At 39.5% G+C, this 19,687-nt stretch overlaps 1 protein-coding gene across 6 annotated transcripts in view; it reads left to right on the forward strand.

Moving 5' to 3' along the window:
• The window catches only part of Atpalpha (sodium/potassium-transporting ATPase subunit alpha), a 324,453-nt gene that overhangs the window by 110,482 nt on the left and 194,284 nt on the right, over nucleotides 1–19,687 (forward strand). For 5 of the 6 annotated variants that reach the window (XM_067137567.2, XM_067137572.2, XM_067137569.2 and 2 more), the window contains one exon: nucleotides 5,918–5,998. The exons of the other annotated variant lie outside the window; for it this stretch is intronic. In XM_067137567.2, coding sequence (XP_066993668.2) covers nucleotides 5,918–5,998 — 81 coding nt within the window. The remainder of the gene's footprint in view (nucleotides 1–5,917; nucleotides 5,999–19,687) is intronic. 6 annotated transcript variants of the gene reach the window in all.

Consider the following 19,687-nt stretch of genomic DNA (forward strand, 5'->3'; position numbering starts at 1 on the left):
GATATCCTTGAGGAAGATAGACACTTTCAAGGGTTGGTAGTGTTGGCGATTGTTGTTTTCAGGGCCAAACATTGGATTGTCAGCCCGTCGTAAGACTAATTTAGTTGAGAGAGGAAGAGATCCTCCAACACTTCGGAGGATGAATGTATAAGAGAAGAAAGGTCGATTGGTAGTGATTAGAGAAAGTACAATTGGACAACACTAACACAAATCAAAGGGAAATGTTCGAGGTCCGATCTTTCGAAGAATGAGATTATCGACAAAAGAAGGGAAAGGCCGCAACTGGCATGAAAATGACTTCTTAGGCCTAGCAAACCTAATAACGCTAGATTCGGTAGAGAACAATAGTTGACCAAGGAAGGTCGGATAGGAAATGTGAAAGTGAGGAGTATGGCCCATGTAAGTGGAAGTAATGCCAGGCTCCGCTAGGGGACCTTGGTCTCCAACCCACGCTCCCATGGGGGTTACCCTTTGTCACCTCTTACTGCAGGCAGTGGATACCGTGGATGTAATCTGCCGCCCCGTCCCCCTCCCCACACAGGCGATAAAGGAATAAAGAACCATAAAATGTGTAAAAATATAAATATACGACTTGGAAGGCCTCCCAAATCAAGCCAGTGGAGTTGGAAGAAAACTAGTAGACTTCAGACCCTGGAAGGTCGAATAGGGAAGCTAAAAGAGGGGATCGTTGCATGCATACGTGAAATAATGCCAGATGCAGATCAGACCAAGTGACATCTATTCATGTTCACAAGTTGTGAGGTCCAATGGAAATTACTACAAATATGTCGATGTAGTTCATGAAGTGTCAAAATGGTATAGTAATTGAGACGTTGCCAATACACCTCGGTCGGCTGGATCTAATATTCCAGGGGGAAGGGTGGAGGTAATAGCAGAGTGGTATTGTAACTAGCTACTCGCCAAGGCAACTTCGGTTTGAATTCAGACTAATGTGTGAAAGAATTTTAAATGAGGTTCATTCTCCAAGTTGAGGGGGAGGCTCAAAACAGTGATATATCCTCTTAATGATTATGGAAGGAGAAAGAGGAAGGATGCTGACAACCTTTCACCCACCCCACCAAAAAAAGTATTGTGGGCTATAGAAAGCAAGTGACATGGAGGAAGTGAAAATTAGTTCCTTTTTAATCTAACACCATCAGAATGGGAAGAGAATAAAAGTAGCAAAGTAGTAACGATAATAGAGCAGCGTGGTGCAAACTGTGCGTGTCATATAAAGTTTTGCAATGTGAGAGCCCCTTGTAGAGGTAAGGGACACTGAATATTTGCCTCTGTATTGAAATTACTCCACGTACGTTCACGATTTATATTCTCAGTCACGTGAGTTTGTGTTGGGAGCTTTGATTTTAGCTTCACTTTTATATATATAATATATATATAAGTGTTGACGGAAGTAGCCAATGGTGTCATAGTTAACGTTTACGCCTGATGTTATGAGGTCACTGTCGCCACTCCCATCCATTGTCTTTTCTCTACATTGCTGTTCGGCAGGGTTCACATTAAGAGATAGATTCGAACTGAAATGCAATTGCGCCTTTTGATTTTACACTTGGTTCGAATTTCATTAATTATTGTTTTTAGAACATGCGTCGTCTGTCACTGTTTGTAATAACTCGGTTGGATTGTGAAACTTTTGCAATTGCCACTGGTTTGATTGTTACATTAGTTTTAATCTCGTTTGTGCAATAAAGTGAAGTTAAACCATAATTACCCTACAACAACGAGTAGTCTGCTCTAAATATGCAGCGACAACAGCGCCATGATTTTAGGCCGACAATGTCATAATTGTATGGTAAATAAGCGTGTTCAATTTTGTAGGTACAATAGATCTTAACATTGACGTTGTCCAAGAGAAAACAGAGGTGGGTCCAATCCCAGCTGCCCTCGGTTGCCGAGATCAAGATTTAAACCATAAACCTATTTCCTAATCTGAGCTTGTAGCGAGATGTGTGTTCTAGAATAATGGTCGTGCGTTCAAACCACGTGCCTTTGATACATTATGAGATGGTTAGACTGTTAGTATTGTGTGGCCACGTAGTGGGCGATCTAGATTCGTTAATTCTACGTGAGTTAGCGACTCGTTGTTTACGTCAAGAGTCGAGAATGCTTAGCCCTGTTAATTTGCTTGTCATTAGGAACACTGGCCGCAAAAATTTACTCCAAGTCTAGTCTCAGTTCCTGATGATTGTTTAAAGTTTAGCGTTTATCCAGTTGAATTAATCGTGTTGTCATTAAATTTCTGAGAGCTTTTGGCGAATGTTCCATAGGCTTATTTAGTCGTATTGTTTAAAAAACTGATTTTTCAACATCTAACGAAATAACGTTTTACTGTGTCTGCGTTAGGTTTCATTGTGATTAGTAGTGGCGGTCATTGTGGTCGTGGTTTTTTTGTACGCGAAATACGCGAAAATACGGGGAAATAAGACAAGTTCTGACTCTTCGAAGAAAAGGAAGTGCCATGAAAATTACTCCCGACCGAGTGTGGTTGCATAGGAAAATTAAAACAAGGAGCTTGACTCATGTAGGTAGCCTAGGCACAATCGAAGACTAGATTAGGGGCTCCGTACTCTCCAAAGTAGGGACGCCCAGGTAATTAATAATGTAAGCTATTTATTTCAAATCTATATATAAAACGTTTACTAAAAGCAACTTTATCCAGTCCGTCCGGCCGTTCTACGGGACGGATTTGCTTTAAAAAATATATATATCTCTCCGGAGTCGACTTTGAGTAATCCTTAAATCATATCACTATACTGTATAACCACTTCAACAATAACTTGTTGGCGAAGTCTTGCCCTAGCCCGCAATACATTCCGTACTTAGCGGGTTGCACACAGTTAAGGAGTTTAAAGATATCGGCGAAGATAAACGATTTAAATTGTCAGGGGACTGTAGGCAAAGCTGCAGTTTCAACCAAAATTTGTACACGTGTGAAAACTAATACTATATCTATAGAAATCCTTAGGGGTAAGAATACTACCTGTATAGAAATCCTTAAGGGGTAAGACGCCCTTAGGGGTGGAGTGGGGAGAGAGTGACATGTAAAAATAATCAAAACTATCTATATTAGCGTTGAATCCATAGTTATCGGGGTCGCTGAAATGAACGACACTCTGGTTGCCGGTTAAGTTTCCATCGGCATTGAGTGTGAAAATGACTGAAGAGGAAAATGTCCAAATTCACCGAGACTATGGATGTATGTGTGAATGTTTCAGCATCGCTCTCAACCAAACTTCGAGAGAAATACTGTAGGGGTAAGATACCCCCAGCACCCCCTACAGTTGGGGTTGAGTGGTGAACTCTGAACCGGTATTCCATTTAACAAGATTTGTCAAAGACGCAAATAAACTGTATCGGTATTTTGGTCGTCGGAGGTGAAAAAATGGATTGTTTACTCCAGGAATCTTGAATCAATTTCATGGAGGACCATTTTCAAAGTACTATATGAAGTGGAGGTCCAGAGCCACCAAAAATACGAAGGTATCAAAGGAATTATTTACTTAACATATAATACTGTTTTACGTAGAAAAAATTATGTAATTATAATGGAATGAACGGTAAAAATGTAATAAAACACATTTTAATTACTACAGAAAGATACAGAATGTTAGTAGAGAATTACTGGCACTGTGTACAAATTTCACATACATATCATATTCATTATTTAACCATCAATCATTCTGTGTGAAGTGACATTTTCTAGATGGGACCATTTTTCTGAAATCTGGCTCTGAGTGGAAGCTATTTTCAGCAAGCCCTTTAAGTGATCATTAGTTAATCTGGATCTAAATGTATTCTTTATAAAGTTCATTTTTGTAGATGTGGATTCACAAGTGTACGGTGAACTAAAAAAGCGTACGTAACTTTCTTACCAACTTCTGAAGCTCTGAATATTTATCTGCAGGCACGTAATTTATTTGCACCAAAACCGTTCATAGGTAATGAGTAAAGGTACATTTTAGTATGTGTCTTCCTAAGCTGTATCCTCTTGGAACTCAAATCACCTGCAGATGTAGGGATCCAGTGTAGCTGTTGACTACTTCCGCTTCGCGGGCCCATTCGCAGTTTGTCTCCGAAGGGCAAATAGTGTTACAACCTGTCTACGTTGATGATTGTTGTCTGTTCTGGAATTCGGTTAATAAATCAATCATAATTTAATTGTTTTATTGTTAATTTGTATCTAATCAATTAAATTCGGAAAATGCAACATTTTATCATATCACTGCATCAAAGTATGTTGTGTTGAAAGAGCTTTAGTTTATTTGTGGGAATCCTTGTGTCTGATATTGAGCCACGATCATTCCCTTTCTTGCAATTTCTTGTTGAGTACGTTCATGTGTGCAAAGAGATCTGTTAAGAAGGCAATTATTGCTACATGGGTTTTGCACTTTCGATTGAAATGAGGCAGAACTAGCAAATAGAGTGGAAAATTGTATCTAAACACGAAGAAATCTCTTTAGTCAAACTTATAGATTTTCTGGAATGGCTATATTCACTAGTCATTATTTCCAACTTGCTCTTATTTCGCTGTCTGGACTTTCTTTGAATGGAAAGTCATTTGGTGATTTATACACTGCCAAAAAGGCCTTGCTTCTTCGATTCCAAGTTAGCCGGGTTCTATTCTTTCTCAGTTTCTAAACTGCTTGAACATACAAGAAGAATCGTGGGAGATATTGCAGGGTAGGTACTTGAACGATTTTTATTATATTTATTTTATTTATCAGCAACAGCATAACGCCGAATTTCAAAGATCCATAATATTTACAACAGTTATTACTGTTAAAGTGAAGTATTTACAGATGTTTCTAATTTTTGCTAAAGAAAACTTCTATAATTCAGCAGCAAATTGATATTAATGACGAGCCCACTGCCACACTGGGGTGAAACACTGGTAATTTCACGATTGAAAAGGCCTAAAAGAGCTTTAATATTTTTAACATTCGCACTCAAAATAGTTAAATTACGGTTTCCTTCTGGGAACATAATTTTTGATAATATCATATTACTTTCACGTATGTTTTGTAGCATTTTGATTGTCTTATGTAGTTGGTTACTGATTATGGAATTGGTCAGAGTACATTTCATTAAACAGATACTCCTTGGCGTGTTTCTTTCGGGTACCTAATCACCCGACCCAGAATTTGGTGGGAATCAGTTTAAGTTGTTACAGTTAATTTAATAGGTAAAATTTATTATAACCTATGAAATTGATATATTTTGAAAAAGAGCTGCAGTCTAGGTTTAACGATTGCGAGAGAATCATTTGTACAGTATTTATTTTTGTGCATTCAGCTTGTTTGGGAATTTTCGATTTATTTATTTCCAGACACGAACATCCTGAGGAATTATTTTCTACAGCGGCATGAATTTACTCTCGAAATTGCTTTAGTGCTGCAGTATTGAATATGTAGTATATCTTAAGACTGTACAAATCCTTTCCCCCATTCCTTGCATCTCGCTGTTTTACTTAAGTTACGTATATAAGCTTCCAGTTGTTTATTATGCTTTTTGTTAGTTTTATTTTGTTTCTTTAGACTTTATACGATATATTTTGTTGTTAGAAAGAGATCAGAAAACTCTGAAGTTTTATATTTAGTTCGTTTTGTTTGTATATTTATACCTGAGCTGTTTGTGGTTGTTGCGTTTTTTGCTTTGAATTTCTTTGCATACTGTGTTGCAGTTGACACTGTAACAGCGTACAGCCCCTTGGAGTTCTGGCTAAACCTTGTGTTGTATATTTGTTCAGGGCTGTATGATATAATCAGTTAACTGTTTTCTTGCTGCAACCTTACTTAACTACATGAATTGTAAAGTGATAATGAGCACCACAAACAGGTCAGATTTTAGATGTTATTTTCTGTTGCTTTGCTAGTGCACGACCTACCCTCACATGTTACAGCACGGCCGCACAGACTCTTATCGAGATGCTACCTTCAACAGCACCCCAGATGATAACTTGACGGCGGACGGCCAGTATAAGGTACTAGAAATCTGTGACTGATATGTACTTCTTTCCCTCTTTCTCACTTGTGGTGGTGGATTTTCTATACACTGTGTGTCTTTTATGTAGGTGTGTGCAGTTTAGTTTACAGTGTTTGTTATACTTGCATTTTGATGTAACTGTAATGTTCATATAATAACCTATGAATCGGTGTACATTTCGCTGTCAGAAAAACTTGACTTATTTGTATTTGACTGAGTCAGTAGGAACCATTCATGTTCTGCTGCATTGATTAATGTTAATGATTCAGAGGATTGCATCACGATAACTTGCCTCATTACAAAAATGTGTTTTATCCTAGTCCCTAAATCTGATTTTTTTTTTTTTTTTTTCGAGTGTCAGTTTTCTCTACAAATACCGATCCGCGATTTTGAAGATAGCAAAGATAGCATTGAAAAATTGAAAAGTAGCATAAGTTTAAGTCGGTGATGTTTCAGATTATTTCGGTAGGGACTAAACTACGGCTCTGGGGAGATAGAGAGGACAATCTATTCTTATCTGCCGAACGATAATTTCCCCTCCACAAACCTAGCTTTTTAATGCATTGTAGTATAATTGATATGTACTTCAAAGTAATGACTCTTTCCGTATAAATTTTTATAATGTATTCTTCTGCAGTCATAGAATGAAACTCGAAAAGATTTTACTTATAGACTGTCACGTGATGATGCAAATTGCTGTATGGGTTTATATAAATATGGCTTCGGTACCAACAGTAAAGTTATCACCAACCGTTGACATTTTGTTCAAAGTCTTTAATTATAAATTAAAAGAATGGGATTTTCAGTATGTCTCTAAATCGTAGATAGCTTTTTTCCTGTCTAGCGTAGACGTATTTCTAACCTACCGAATAAATTTCCAATAAAATATGAGTGTTCCATGTTGACAAATGTCCAGATATTGATACAAGGTTAGTGTAGCCTATTTATCTGTTATACCTATGCACCTTCACTTTAGCTCTCTGTGGTTCAGTGGTAGTGGCGGTCACTGGATCCCAAGATTGTGGGTTCAAACTCGGCAGGGGTATTTGGATTTTTTGAAGGGGCAGAAAAAGTCCATTCGACACTCCATGTCGTACGATACCAGCATGCTAAAGATCTTTGGTGACATAATTGGTTTTTACCCGACAAAAGTAATCAAAACTCAGCCATAGATCGCTCAAGAAAGATCCGGATTACCCTGCAGTCTGCTATGATGATGATGATGATGACGATAATAATAATAATAATAATAATAATAATAATAATAATAATAATATTTACGTCCCCTCGTTTGATGATTGTCTTCGGGGACGCCCGACTACCGGAGTACAGGGGACAAGAACCATCTGAGCTACCCAGCCAACCGAAAGGGAACAGGGAGAGTAATTTGGCAAGGAATATCCTTAAACTTTTGATCAGCATTATTCTTTGTAGATTCTTGGCTTGTTTCTTTGGGTGTCCGTGTGTCTTTCCCCCGCTCCCCTAGTGGTTTTAATGTGTCTAACACATCGAAGGTTTTCGGCGACGCAAGGATAGGATAGGATTAGGAATGATAAGGTAGTGGCCGTGACCATAATTAAGGTACAGCACCAGCATTTGCCTGATGTGAAAATGGCAAACCACGGAAAACCATCTTCAGGGCTGCCGACGGCGGAATTCGAACTCGCCGCCCCCTAATGCACGCGAACAGCTACGCGACCTTAACAGCACGGCCAACTCTCGGTCCCTGTGTATTTTTATTGGCTAAATGGCCGCATGGGTAAGGGAAAGTAGGGAGATTCACAAACCGACGATAACAATATTACTCGTATGTTCAATGTTAAAGAATAAAGAATGGACTTTTATCAGTAATGTTTCACTCGGAGATATTACGCTCCTCACACGTGCGTTTACACTTACTAGAGTAGAACGCAGCCCAGAAGGCGGTTTCGTTGCGCAGAGGGAGACAGAAGTATGAGGTGCGGTGATGCCAATGTGGCTACTCATAACAGCATGTATGTGTAAACATTTTTTCATCCAGTTATATCTTTAATTCCAAAGCGATGACCTATAATTTTTTGGGGCTTAAAAGTTTCCTGAAAATCCAAATTGATTTTTAACATCAAACCTCGAGAAAGTGTTGAGGGTAATTTTCGAGATATTAAAGAAATTATGTGGAAGTTGAGAGAAATGAAGGCGAAGTGCAGAGAGCATAACAGCATGACTGTGTAAACATTTTTTCTTCCAGTTATATCTTGAATACCAAAGCGATGACCTATATTTTTTGTGGGCTTAAACGTTTTCTAAAAGTCCAAATTAATTTTCAATATCAAACCCCGCGAAGGTGTTGAGGAAAATTTTCGAGATATTAAGGAAAGTAAAAATAAGGTGAGAGAAATTAAAGGCGAAGGGCAGACAGCATAACAACATGAATGTGTAAACATTTTTTCATCCAGTTATATCTTGAATTCCAAAGCGATGACTTATATGTTTTGTGGGCTTGAAAGTTTCGTGAAAGTCCAAATTAATTTTTAACATCAAACCCCGAGAAAGTGTTGAAGAAAATTTTCGAGTTATTAAGGAAGGTAAATGGACGGTCCAGTTTCAATGCCGTAGGATATTCGCCGTTTTTATACATATCAAATATTGTTGTACGCAGAACATTTTTATTGAAATCATCGAGGACCGTCACTGGCTTCTTCCTCTAAGGGTTCTTCTCTGGCGACCTGAACACCGGATTATTTTTATTTCCGAAGCTTGTTTTATCCTCTGTACTGTTTGCAGGCCGATACCACACGCGAGTGCTGTCTTCTTTTGAAGCGTGGCAACATGGCGTTCTTCACCTCCTCCGCCTATGAACACCTGCTGCTGCATGCTTACCATATACAAATACACTTTAAATACTATTTCCCTCGCCTGTCGACGGAATACTTGTCTTTTTGCTCTTCCTGGATCTATCGTACATATGCAAATAGTTCCCTAAATTCGTTGATTATGATATTTACAAATAAAACTCTAAACATTCACTCGTGACCCGCACAAACAGGCACCTCTTACTGAAATGATTCTATTGGCTCAGCGGAAAACACGTCATACTACAAGGCGCGCGAATGCTACTGCGCAACCCTCTTCAAACCGCCTTCCGGGCTGCGTTCTACTCTAGTATAAAGCTGCGTTTGTCATGTGAATTTCCACGTGACCCGTACTGTAGTGTTGTAGGCTGTGCTAGGATAGGAATCATTCCGGTAAGCTTCGTTGATGAAGTTGGATATATTTTATTGGTCATAATGATGCAGTCGAATATCAAGAGATTTTTTATACATTCCTTAAGATCATGTAAACTAGCTGTCGTTTCCGTTGTTTTTATTTCAGTATCTCATAGAACATATGTCTCTGAATGTTAAGGTTCTTTTTTTTTTCTTTTTGTCGCATGTTATTATTGGCTTAAGGACCGTACTGTTATTTACATTTTCCATGCTTGTTGAACTTTTGAGAAGTGCATTACATTTTTAACTTATTCCTCTGCAAACGTCGATTTTAAACACATTGAATGGATGAGTGTGTTCTTATGTTCATCGTCATTTCCTTCGTCCTCTTCAGTGTACGCGGTGCTAATGGTTAAAATAGTCGATGAAATTGGCCAAGGTGGTGAGATGGAATGTATCATCTCCTGGTGCATATAACCATAAATGTACCTCCTGGGTGCAAAAAGGAAGAAAAATAATTAATCATTAACTTCAAATGTACTAACTTAAAATGAATTCTCTGCCATACATGTTTTATACCCGACAGCACTGATTTTGTAACTGGTGGAATAGAACTAAGACATTTTCTCTCCTATCCATTTACCCTTCACAGGGTGTGGTGGCATATCGTGTGTAGTTGCAGAGTTTTTCCCATGCCCTTCCATCCTGCGCTAGATTTGTCGCTTGATGTAAAGACCTCCCAACCAACTCCATCTGGGCAATCCACCTTCCTGGAGCTCGTCCTTGGGTCATTGTTCCTTGCATTTTTTTCTTTCGATCAGAGTTTCCGTAGCTCCAGTCCTCAATATGTGGCCAAAGTATCTCGAATAGGCTTCGCTAATCTTCATGAGCCTGTCCTTGATCTTGAGCTCTTCTAGGATAGAAACGTTCGTCCGGAGCTCGGTCCAGGATTACGAACTCGGCGGTACACCCACATTTCCATCGTACAATCTCCCTCCTGTTGGCTTTATTAATTGTCCAGGTTTCATCTGCGTATGTGACGGTGGGGGGAAAACCGGAGCATTTACCAGCGCGAGTGGGTGCTGTTAGTGATGACTAGAGCCCGGATTTCCATGCACTATCAAATCTCAAAATATGCATGCATTCATGCGCTATCATATGGCAAAACATGCACAATAAACGGGAAAATAGACACTATCAAAATTCAGTTCCTTTTGAAACATTGTACAACTAACGTAATTTCTCCAAATTGTCTTGATGTAAGCTCATTCGTTTATCTATCAGCATATTCTTAAACACATAAAATTATCTTTCTACATTACAAGAAGTGACAGGTGCATACTTAAATGAAGACATTTGGGACAAAGTGCGGTCAAATTGTACATTTTTTTGCATTTTCACCACAATGTGTATTATATAAGTTTGACGATTTCCAAATCAGGATTTGAACGGATCACTTTGTTCGACCTATCTCTAGCTGCCGCAGCTACTTCTCCGTGCAATGATTGCAGACACTTTTGAATGTCCTCAACTGGTAACGATTGCCTGTTGCGATAACAAAGACGTGTGACGAGAGTTCCGGGTAGGAAATTCCAGAATAACAACGGAAGAGGGTTCAGTACAAAACCAAGGTTTGTAAGCTGCTATCTCAGTAACGCGGCGTCACAGAAGTGTGATAAGTTTTGTTTTGTTCGTCTAACATAGACGATATTAAACGTCCAAATATCCGCTATTAAATCCAAAATCTTCAAAATACATTATGCATGAATTTTCTCCTACAGAGGCCAAAATATGCAAACATGCAGGGGAAAAGAACGGTTATTTGGAATCGTTAAGCCATAAAACGAATATTTGCAAAGTTTGAGCAAGTATAACCAGTTTATTTATAAACATGCATTTGCATGGATATCCGGGCTCTAATGATTACTGTTTTCCCATATCTTGTCATCTTCGCAGTCACATTGCGTGCCATTGCAAGGCGTATCCTGATCTCACCCGAGTAGCGCCCATAGCTCGTTATCAGGGCACCGAGATAAACTAAGACGTTAAATGATAGACCTACAAAATTAGGGATGTGCAAGAGGTGCTTAAGGGCGTAAAAGATTATGCGAAAGGAATATTGTTATTTTAAGAGGAATTGAGGTAACCTCTCTTAACTCTAATAATTGGAGAAAAATGAAGTCCGACCCTTCGAAGAATTAGGGTATCGAAGGACAACGGCATGAGAGATTTACATTGGACTCGATAGACCTCGCAAACCTCACATCGTTGACGTTGGAAGAGAACAAGAGTTGACCATGGGAGGGCGGGCAGGTAAGTTAACAGGGGTCCGGCTAAGGTATGTGGACTCAGAGTTCCGTGTGTTCCTCGCGTACCAGTCCGCCCTGGAATGTAGCGGAGATAAGGAAGGCTCGAAGACCTTGAAGAATAGATCAGGATGTCGAATATGAACAGCAGAACAAATAAAATATAAGTTTCGGATATGCTAATTCCACCAGGCTGGAAAAAATCAACGCTCGGACACTTGGAGTTTTGGTTTGCCTTTTAACGCTGAGGATGAATTTGACCCGAGTAAAGAAAATGTTATACAGGGTGCGGCAGAAATATCTGACGAATTTCAGACGTAAAGAACTCAGCAACGCAACAATTTAATATTGAAATCTAGCATTATTTCCAATTCAGTTAGTCAGCATTTAATTGACGCATTTACAGGTATTAACAGAAATGACAGGGAATTAGCGGGACAACATAAGAATATTATTAACTGTATTCTAATATTGAAAATGCCGATCTTGTATACTATTTCACACATAAATATATAAACAACTTTTCTTTTTCCGTCTCTCTTCCACACTTTGCTGGGGTCGCGGGTGTGAATTGCTTTGTACATCTGGAGTTGGCCCTGTTTTCCGGCCGGATGCCCTCCTAACAGCAACCTTATGTGCAGGCATATATCTAATGAGTGGTGGTGTGTGCACACGAAAATGACTGTATTGGGACAAACCCAAACACCCAGTCCAAGAGTCGGATGAATTAGCCGGACGCAGCTAAAATCCCCGATCCGGCCAGGAATAGTCCAAGACCCTCTGAACCCAACACCTCCACGCTGATCCCCAAGGAGCCGAGCATAATTTGTCACCCTTCCATGGTGCATTTTCCATGGATCATTTTCTTCAGACCATACATCGTTTGGTGGAAAAATTAAATCGTTCGTCTCTGTAGTGTAACGTTTAGCTCTATTCGATTCCCGATACGGCAGAGACTTAAGAATGGCGGTTGGACTGGTGTGTTGTTAAATGGGTACATGCTGCTGAACTCTCCGTTGGGGGTTTTCCCGAAAAGAGCTGCACTACAATACATCTGGACGAGGACTTGGGTTTACTTTATTCTCCGTATTGTCAGGACAAAAAGAGCTTTTTGAATCTCGGCTAGCTCATCATCACGTAAATATCTTAAGAGACGCTGAGTAACCAAGCATAGATTAAAACACTTCTGCTGCTGCTGCTAGACTGTTTCTCGAATTTACATTCTTTAAAGACAGCATGAACACGTATCATCCTCGCATAAGAGATAGGGCGCAAGTACAGTACTGTACATGGTCATCCAATTAATGTAGGATCACAGCTGAGGCCGGCAAGCTTTCTAATATCTCGTCGTAAAGAGGTTCCTCGTGGAGCAGGTTAGGGTTTTTGGCATTCCAAAATCGGCTGTTTAGAGAATTTACGTGCCCGCGTAAGTAAAACCGCGCTTCGTCTGAGAATAGCTTGAGATTGGGCTAATTTTCTCAGTCATGTACATTATTTAAAATCCACTAAATTTAGTCCTACACACAGTATCACTCAGTTTTAATTTATTGCACCACAGCATATTTATATGGTTTTAATTTCGTAGCCCTGTGTACGGAATTCTATTAAATTTCAGTTTGCTGGGAAAGACTGCTAAAAAATTACTTAGGATAATTTTTCAGGCGTTGTCCAAAGTCTTAGATATTTTCTGAAGTTTGCACTGTACGTCGCCTTCTTCGCTTCTTATCATCAATATTTCCCTTTCCACGAAATGTCTTAACTAATCTATGAACCGTCCCACTATTTGGAACTCGAACGCCTGGACATTTCTCTTAAAATAATCTAACAGAACGAGCGGATTTTGCACGGACGTACGAACAGTAAACACTCGATATGGAATAGAATAATAAGGTATTAGTATTATTCTATATTGTGAGCCTACTAAAAGCAGCTTTAGCAAATCCGTCTGTCCGTTCTGTTGGACCGATTTGCTTCATCCCTGTTTTTCTCTCTCCGAATTTACCTGCCGGTGAATCATGTGACATTGATAGGTCTCTAAATTCAATCAACTTTGAGTAATCATAAAATTAACTCATTAAATGATCACTCCAATAATTGCAGGTGAAGGCTTACCCTAACCCGCAATACATTCTGTACTTAAGGTTGCTAAGAGACTAACGTTTTCATTAATATTCTGATAGATGTGATTATCATCCTTAGTAATGTGATTGTATGCAGCCATGTTTGATTACTACCTGTGAAGCCAGGGGGTACACATTTCCTCTGACGATGGAAGAATACTATTCTCTGCTAGATATTCTTTGATTCTCTGACCTCCAGTTTCTGAATATACTCAACAGATGGCAGAACGTTTCTAATAACTTACATGCTGCTAAGAGAAAACAGTTTACGTAGTGTACGTATAGACGGAAAGGAATCAAGTCGACTAGCAGTCTGTATGACCATTAATATAGCGCAGGGACAAACTTGAAAAAGTGGATAGTCTACTTACCCGAACCAGTATTCAGCCAGGGCAAATTGTATGTTGCACTATCTCGTGCAAGATCGTTTGAAAGTGTTAAGTTCCTGATACGGCCGAATGGTCGAAGCACAGAGAATATTACAGTAGAGTCTCGATTATCCGACGTAAACTGGACCTGGAGTACGTCGGATCACCGAAAATGTCGGATAATACAGAATAACTTTGAAAATGAACTGAAACAAAGAGGAAGGCTAAAATAAAGACATGTTTTACGGTGCTCTACTTATTGAATTACCAATTCAATTGTACAGTACATGCAGTATTAAACGAAAACATTCCAGATGTCTTACGAAAAGAAACTTTTCTCCACAGATATTAAGCTACCTAATACCGTACCGTTTCTGCCACTGATCACGGCACCCAGCACTGGCAGGAAAATTAGGGTCCCCTTCATTAAACTCCTTCTGGAAATACACAGCCTTTTCCTGCAGAATGGTGCCAGATATTGGCAGGCCCTTTTCCCGGTGTTGAGATACCAAAGAAATAGTGCTTCACTTACTTTTTCGTACTGACATTTTTCATTGTTTTTCTGTGCTCTGATAGAGCACAACTTTTTAATTTCTTCCCTCTGTTTTTTCCAGTCTCCCACTGTAACACGTCCAACACCATAATCTGAAGCCACATTTGGAAGAATTTCCCCTTTGTCCAGTCTCTTTAATGCACTCAATTTGTGTTCCATAGAAACAATCACTTTCTTCCATTTACTCGCCATACTCACAGAGGATATGAAAACTATAACATCCGCACCCAACCAATACTATAATGACTGAAGACTCACTGCACCTGTCCTTGAGAAAAACTCAGTCCTACCGCCAGCGTTCAGGCCAGTGCTTGTCCCATGGTCGCACCCTCCACAGCGGGTGTGCCTGAATTTAGTCTCCACCAAAAGTTGAAATTAAGTCTAACAGTGTCGGATAACACGGAATGTCGGATAAGCGAAGGTCGGATGAGCGAGACTCTACTGTATATGGAAAGTAGTGTTATAACTAAATTACGAATGAATCGGTTATTATGTACCGGTATTAAGTGTTCATAAAACTATAGAAAAGGGCAGCAAAACAATGACTGCGACAGGCATATCAAGAAGTTATCTGACCCGTTAATTATTATTATTATTATTATTATTATTATTATTATTATTATTATTATTATTATTATTATTATTATTATTATCCATTTATTTTCACTTCATTTTACACACAGCTGTTGTTGCTCTCGCTAAGATACGAAACAAACTACGTTGCAAGACAAAGCGAGAACCGGTAGTCTCCGCAGGCTCCTCTCCCTCCCACGCAACTGTTGTCTTAGTCACTCTCAACCGCCGCTCCGGTTACAAGATAATTGGATGACCCAGCAGAAGCAACGCCATACTCAGCTTGAGACTCGAAGTAACCACCAGCATTTTAGAAGCTGTGGTGGTATTTTGTTTTATAATGTTATTTGCTTTACGTCCCACTGACTACTTTTACGGTTTTCGGAGGGTATTTTATTTTAAGGGGAAGTACAACTGGTCAACCATTCCCGCTTAACACTAATCAGAGTAAAAACTGGAAGATCTGGCGCTTCGAAGATCGCAGATATAGGCAAAAGAAGGGCAAGGGCCGTGGTATTAAGGCCCTGAATACCGAATACCGCCGGAATAAATACAAGAGTTGACCAAGGGCGGTCAAATATGGAATATCAAAGTAAGGAATCTGGTACATGTAACCGGAAGCAATGTCGGACACTGCTAGGAGCCCTGCGTTTCGGCATCCCACACTAATTTCCCTACTCCCAAGTTGAGAAACTATTAAAGGTTCCCTTATAGTCGCATCTTTCTACAGGCAGGGGATGCTGTGGATTTATTCTGCCGCTGTCATTGGATCTGAAGCTGTGAGCACCTTAGAAATGTGTTTATACCTGCCAACAATGTGTGAAACAATATCGTGTATCCTTTCACCCATTCTATTTTCTAGTGAGCCATACTACGATTTTTTGATCGCTTGATTGTGCTTGCTTCTTTACACACGGCGTAGAATAACCCGCGAGATAGTTGGCCAAGCCCCTGGAGTTGCAACGTGGTGTGTCTCTGGCCTATTCTTAACTCGGCCGGCCACAACTGGTTCCACTATCCACGGAACACATTCATAACTTTTCCAGCATATAATTGGCAGAGTTATACAATTATCTTTCCTGTTCGTGTACTAGTATTCTTATGTTCCAGTTCGGTAACTTTTCATCAACAACGAAACCTACATTATTACGAAACATATTTACAGCGATTTACTTGAACAATATTTTTCATTATTACGTCTCTTGAAATCGCGTAACTAATAGTCTTAATGTCTAATGTGCTGAACGTGTCTCACATAGGGACGGTAAGAAAGCTATCCGATTTCATGCAAATTATTATTATTATTATTATTATTATTATTATTATTATTTTGTAAGTTGCTTTACGTTGCATCGACACAGATAGGTCTTATTGCGACGATGGGACAGGAAAGGGCTAGGAGTGGGGAAGGAAGTGGCCGTGGCCTTAAGGTACAGCCCCAGCATTTGCCTAGTGTGAAAATGGAAAACCATCTTCAAGGCTGCCGACAGTGGGGTTCGAATCCACTATCTCCCGAATACTGGATACTGGCCGCACTTAAGCGACTGCAGCTATCGAGCTCGGTCATGCAAGTTAAGTTCGCGGCTCGCGCAGTGGAAACGTTTTGTTCCAGTGTTTGTCTTTTGCTCATTTGCTGTAATAAATTGTTGTCGAATTTAAAATTCCTGTGTTCAGTAAACACTACAGTTAGAGTAATTTATGATCATTATATCAAGTAACTCGAAACTAAAACCTCGCTTGTTACCTCGCTTAATTTTAGTTCAGTATATATAGAATTTTAAGGCAAATAAAGGAAATTATATCCTTCAGTCCAGTTCCTTCAAAACTGGTATCTCCGTCGCCCAATTGGTTGATAAGAGTACATCGGAAAGGACAATCGTTTAAAAAAAGTACGTCACAGTACTTTACGCAATTGTTTGTACAAACTCTATACCAGGTTTTAAATTTCTGTATTCATAAATGCTGGAGATGAACCGTTAATATTTTTTTGCGTGCCGGACTAATAAAAAATTTGTCATCTGTCTAGCTCTAAGGCTATGCAAATAATTTTTGGATGAGAAATGGTGATAAGTTTTAAGAGGAAATACAGCTGGGCAGCAGTCCTCTCTTAACAGTGATCAGAGGAAAAATGAGAGAGTACGACAGTTCGAAAAATGAAGGTATCGCCAAAAGAAAGGGAAGGGCCATGAAGGGCTTGAAAATAGCCGCCTTAGGCCTCGCAGACCTAACATCGTCGAAGTCGGACAATAAAAAGTTGACTAGAGGAGGTCGGATGAGAAAGATGAAAACGAGGAGCATGACAAGAGTGGAAGCAATGCCACCGTGGTCGCAAACCCTCACTCCCAAGAAGAAAGCTCCTGGGATCCCATTTAAGTTTCCTCTTACGACAGACAGGGGATACCGTGGATGTATTCTATCGCCCCGATTATATGGGGATTTTGGATGAGGACCATTGGACCAAAATTGCGGTTTTATTGTATCACGGGCAACGTAATGAGATTAACGGACACTTAATTTTAATGAATAGAAGTGGAAAGGTCCGACCCTACGAGGAATGTTACCAGCTAAGAAAGTAAAGGGCTGTGAATGGCTGGAAAAATTTCGTATATCTCGTTAACGTAATGTCGACGGAGTCGAAACAGAACACGAATTAACCGAAGGTGTTCTGGCGCGTGAAAGGGGAAACAATATCGGACTCGGCTAGGTCTCCGCAGTAGTCGCAGCGCGTGTTTCTGGTTGTGGACCTTTTGTTTTACCAAACCAAGCTTGGAAGTTTATGTGACTATTGATATCGTGATCATAGCCACAATACCTTTGATTTCATCTGCAATCCTAACCGCTGGGACGAAAGTTTAAATTTTAAAAATCCTGTATATATTGCCCGGGTTTGTCAATGTAGCCAAAATAGAAGCCGGTATCGCCACATGTTTATCTTGTTATTGATAATAAATTATTGCAAATTGAAAGCAGACCAACTACTTCTTGGTGTTATAATTTAATACTTGACGGCTCGGAATTCTGCACACTTCTCCATTTTTTACCCAGCGAATCGAGACAAACTGTCTAAAATTCTTGACATTTCGCTTCCCGAAAATGGTTATCTACTACATAGTAGTTGTATTTCTCCTTTAAACAATCGCCACCACTACGTTTCTTCCTCCGAAGGAACCACGACTGTTTTAGTTTTAGTTCTGGTAATTGGTTTCATTTCATTCGGTATATGCAATTAGTAACAAGTGGAACAAAAATTATGTTTCCTAGCGAGTTTGCCGTGCATTCGGGAGATGGTGGTTTCGAATCACACCGTCGGCAGCCGTGAAGATGGTTTTCCGTGGTTTCCCATTTTCACCCAAGATAAATGCTGGGACGCTACCTTCCCTATCCTAGCCCTTTCCCACCCTTGCAACGCCGATAACCTTAGATGTGTTAGTGCGACGTTAAACCACTAGCAAAAACAAAATAAATTGTTTTGTAGTATCCTTTTACACACAAGTTTATGATAACGAAATTCTATGGTTAAAGAACTCTTTTTAGCATAATACTAGTCATTTCGTGGCGTCTCCTTAAGGCGAAGTATAAAAGATATTTCAGCATGGGGTAATACTACTAAATGGCAATATCTGCTCCGTGGATATTTTTCCCCATATAAGTATGTGTATTCAGATTAAACCTTGGATTTTGATGTATGTTACATGTGCTACCGACTTGAAAATGTAGGTTGGCTGTCTAGATGAAAATGTTAATTGATTTATTTCAATCACTTTGAGGTCTACAGTGCACGAGTGCGAACTAGGTCTTGTGTTTTTATCCGATAAAATCGCATAGTACCCCTGGAAAATGACCCTATAATTATCTCTCCGTCGCATCTTTCTACAAGATGGACATGATTTTCTACCTTCTTCGCATATAGGTTATAGAGACGGGTTATATATCGGCCAAGTCTCATTCCTCAGGAACAGAGATAAGACAGAACATGACATTTTAAATCTGAGGTAGTCATCTCTACAGATATTTTGGTCGCCACTGAGTTTGTTCCTCACAAATATAATCGATGTTATTAAATAGTATTCCCTCTTCTTATTTCTTCTTCTACACAGAAAAAAATATTAAAACAAATCACACGCTACGAGACTGGTCGCAGTCATAGAACGATCACTCAAAATTGCCTAACCTTTATTGATTTTCCTTTTAACAGGGAAAAATGTTTTGACGACTTAACATTTTCTTTTAACACAACAGGAATACGAAGTGACATCTACGCTAGGCTGATTTACTGTAACTTTATTTTGGACACTCACGTTGGATACAGGGTCTTCGTTGTTCATATTAGCCCTTTAATAAAAGGACAAATAAGTTACTATATTTTTCTCCACGACAGTTTATTAAAAGATCATTCATAATATGAAGAAAAAGTTGGAATCAAGAGAACAAATTGGGGCAAATATTCATTTATATGATTGCCGGACTGAGTGGCTCGGACGGTTGAGGCCGTGGTCTTCGACCCCAACATGGCAGGTTCGATCCTGGCTCAGTCCGGTGGCGTTTGGAGGTGCTTAAATATGTCGGCCTCGTGTTGGTAGAT

Source organism: Anabrus simplex, chromosome 1 (assembly GCF_040414725.1).
Source record: "Anabrus simplex isolate iqAnaSimp1 chromosome 1, ASM4041472v1, whole genome shotgun sequence".
NCBI lineage: Eukaryota > Metazoa > Arthropoda > Insecta > Orthoptera > Tettigoniidae > Anabrus > Anabrus simplex.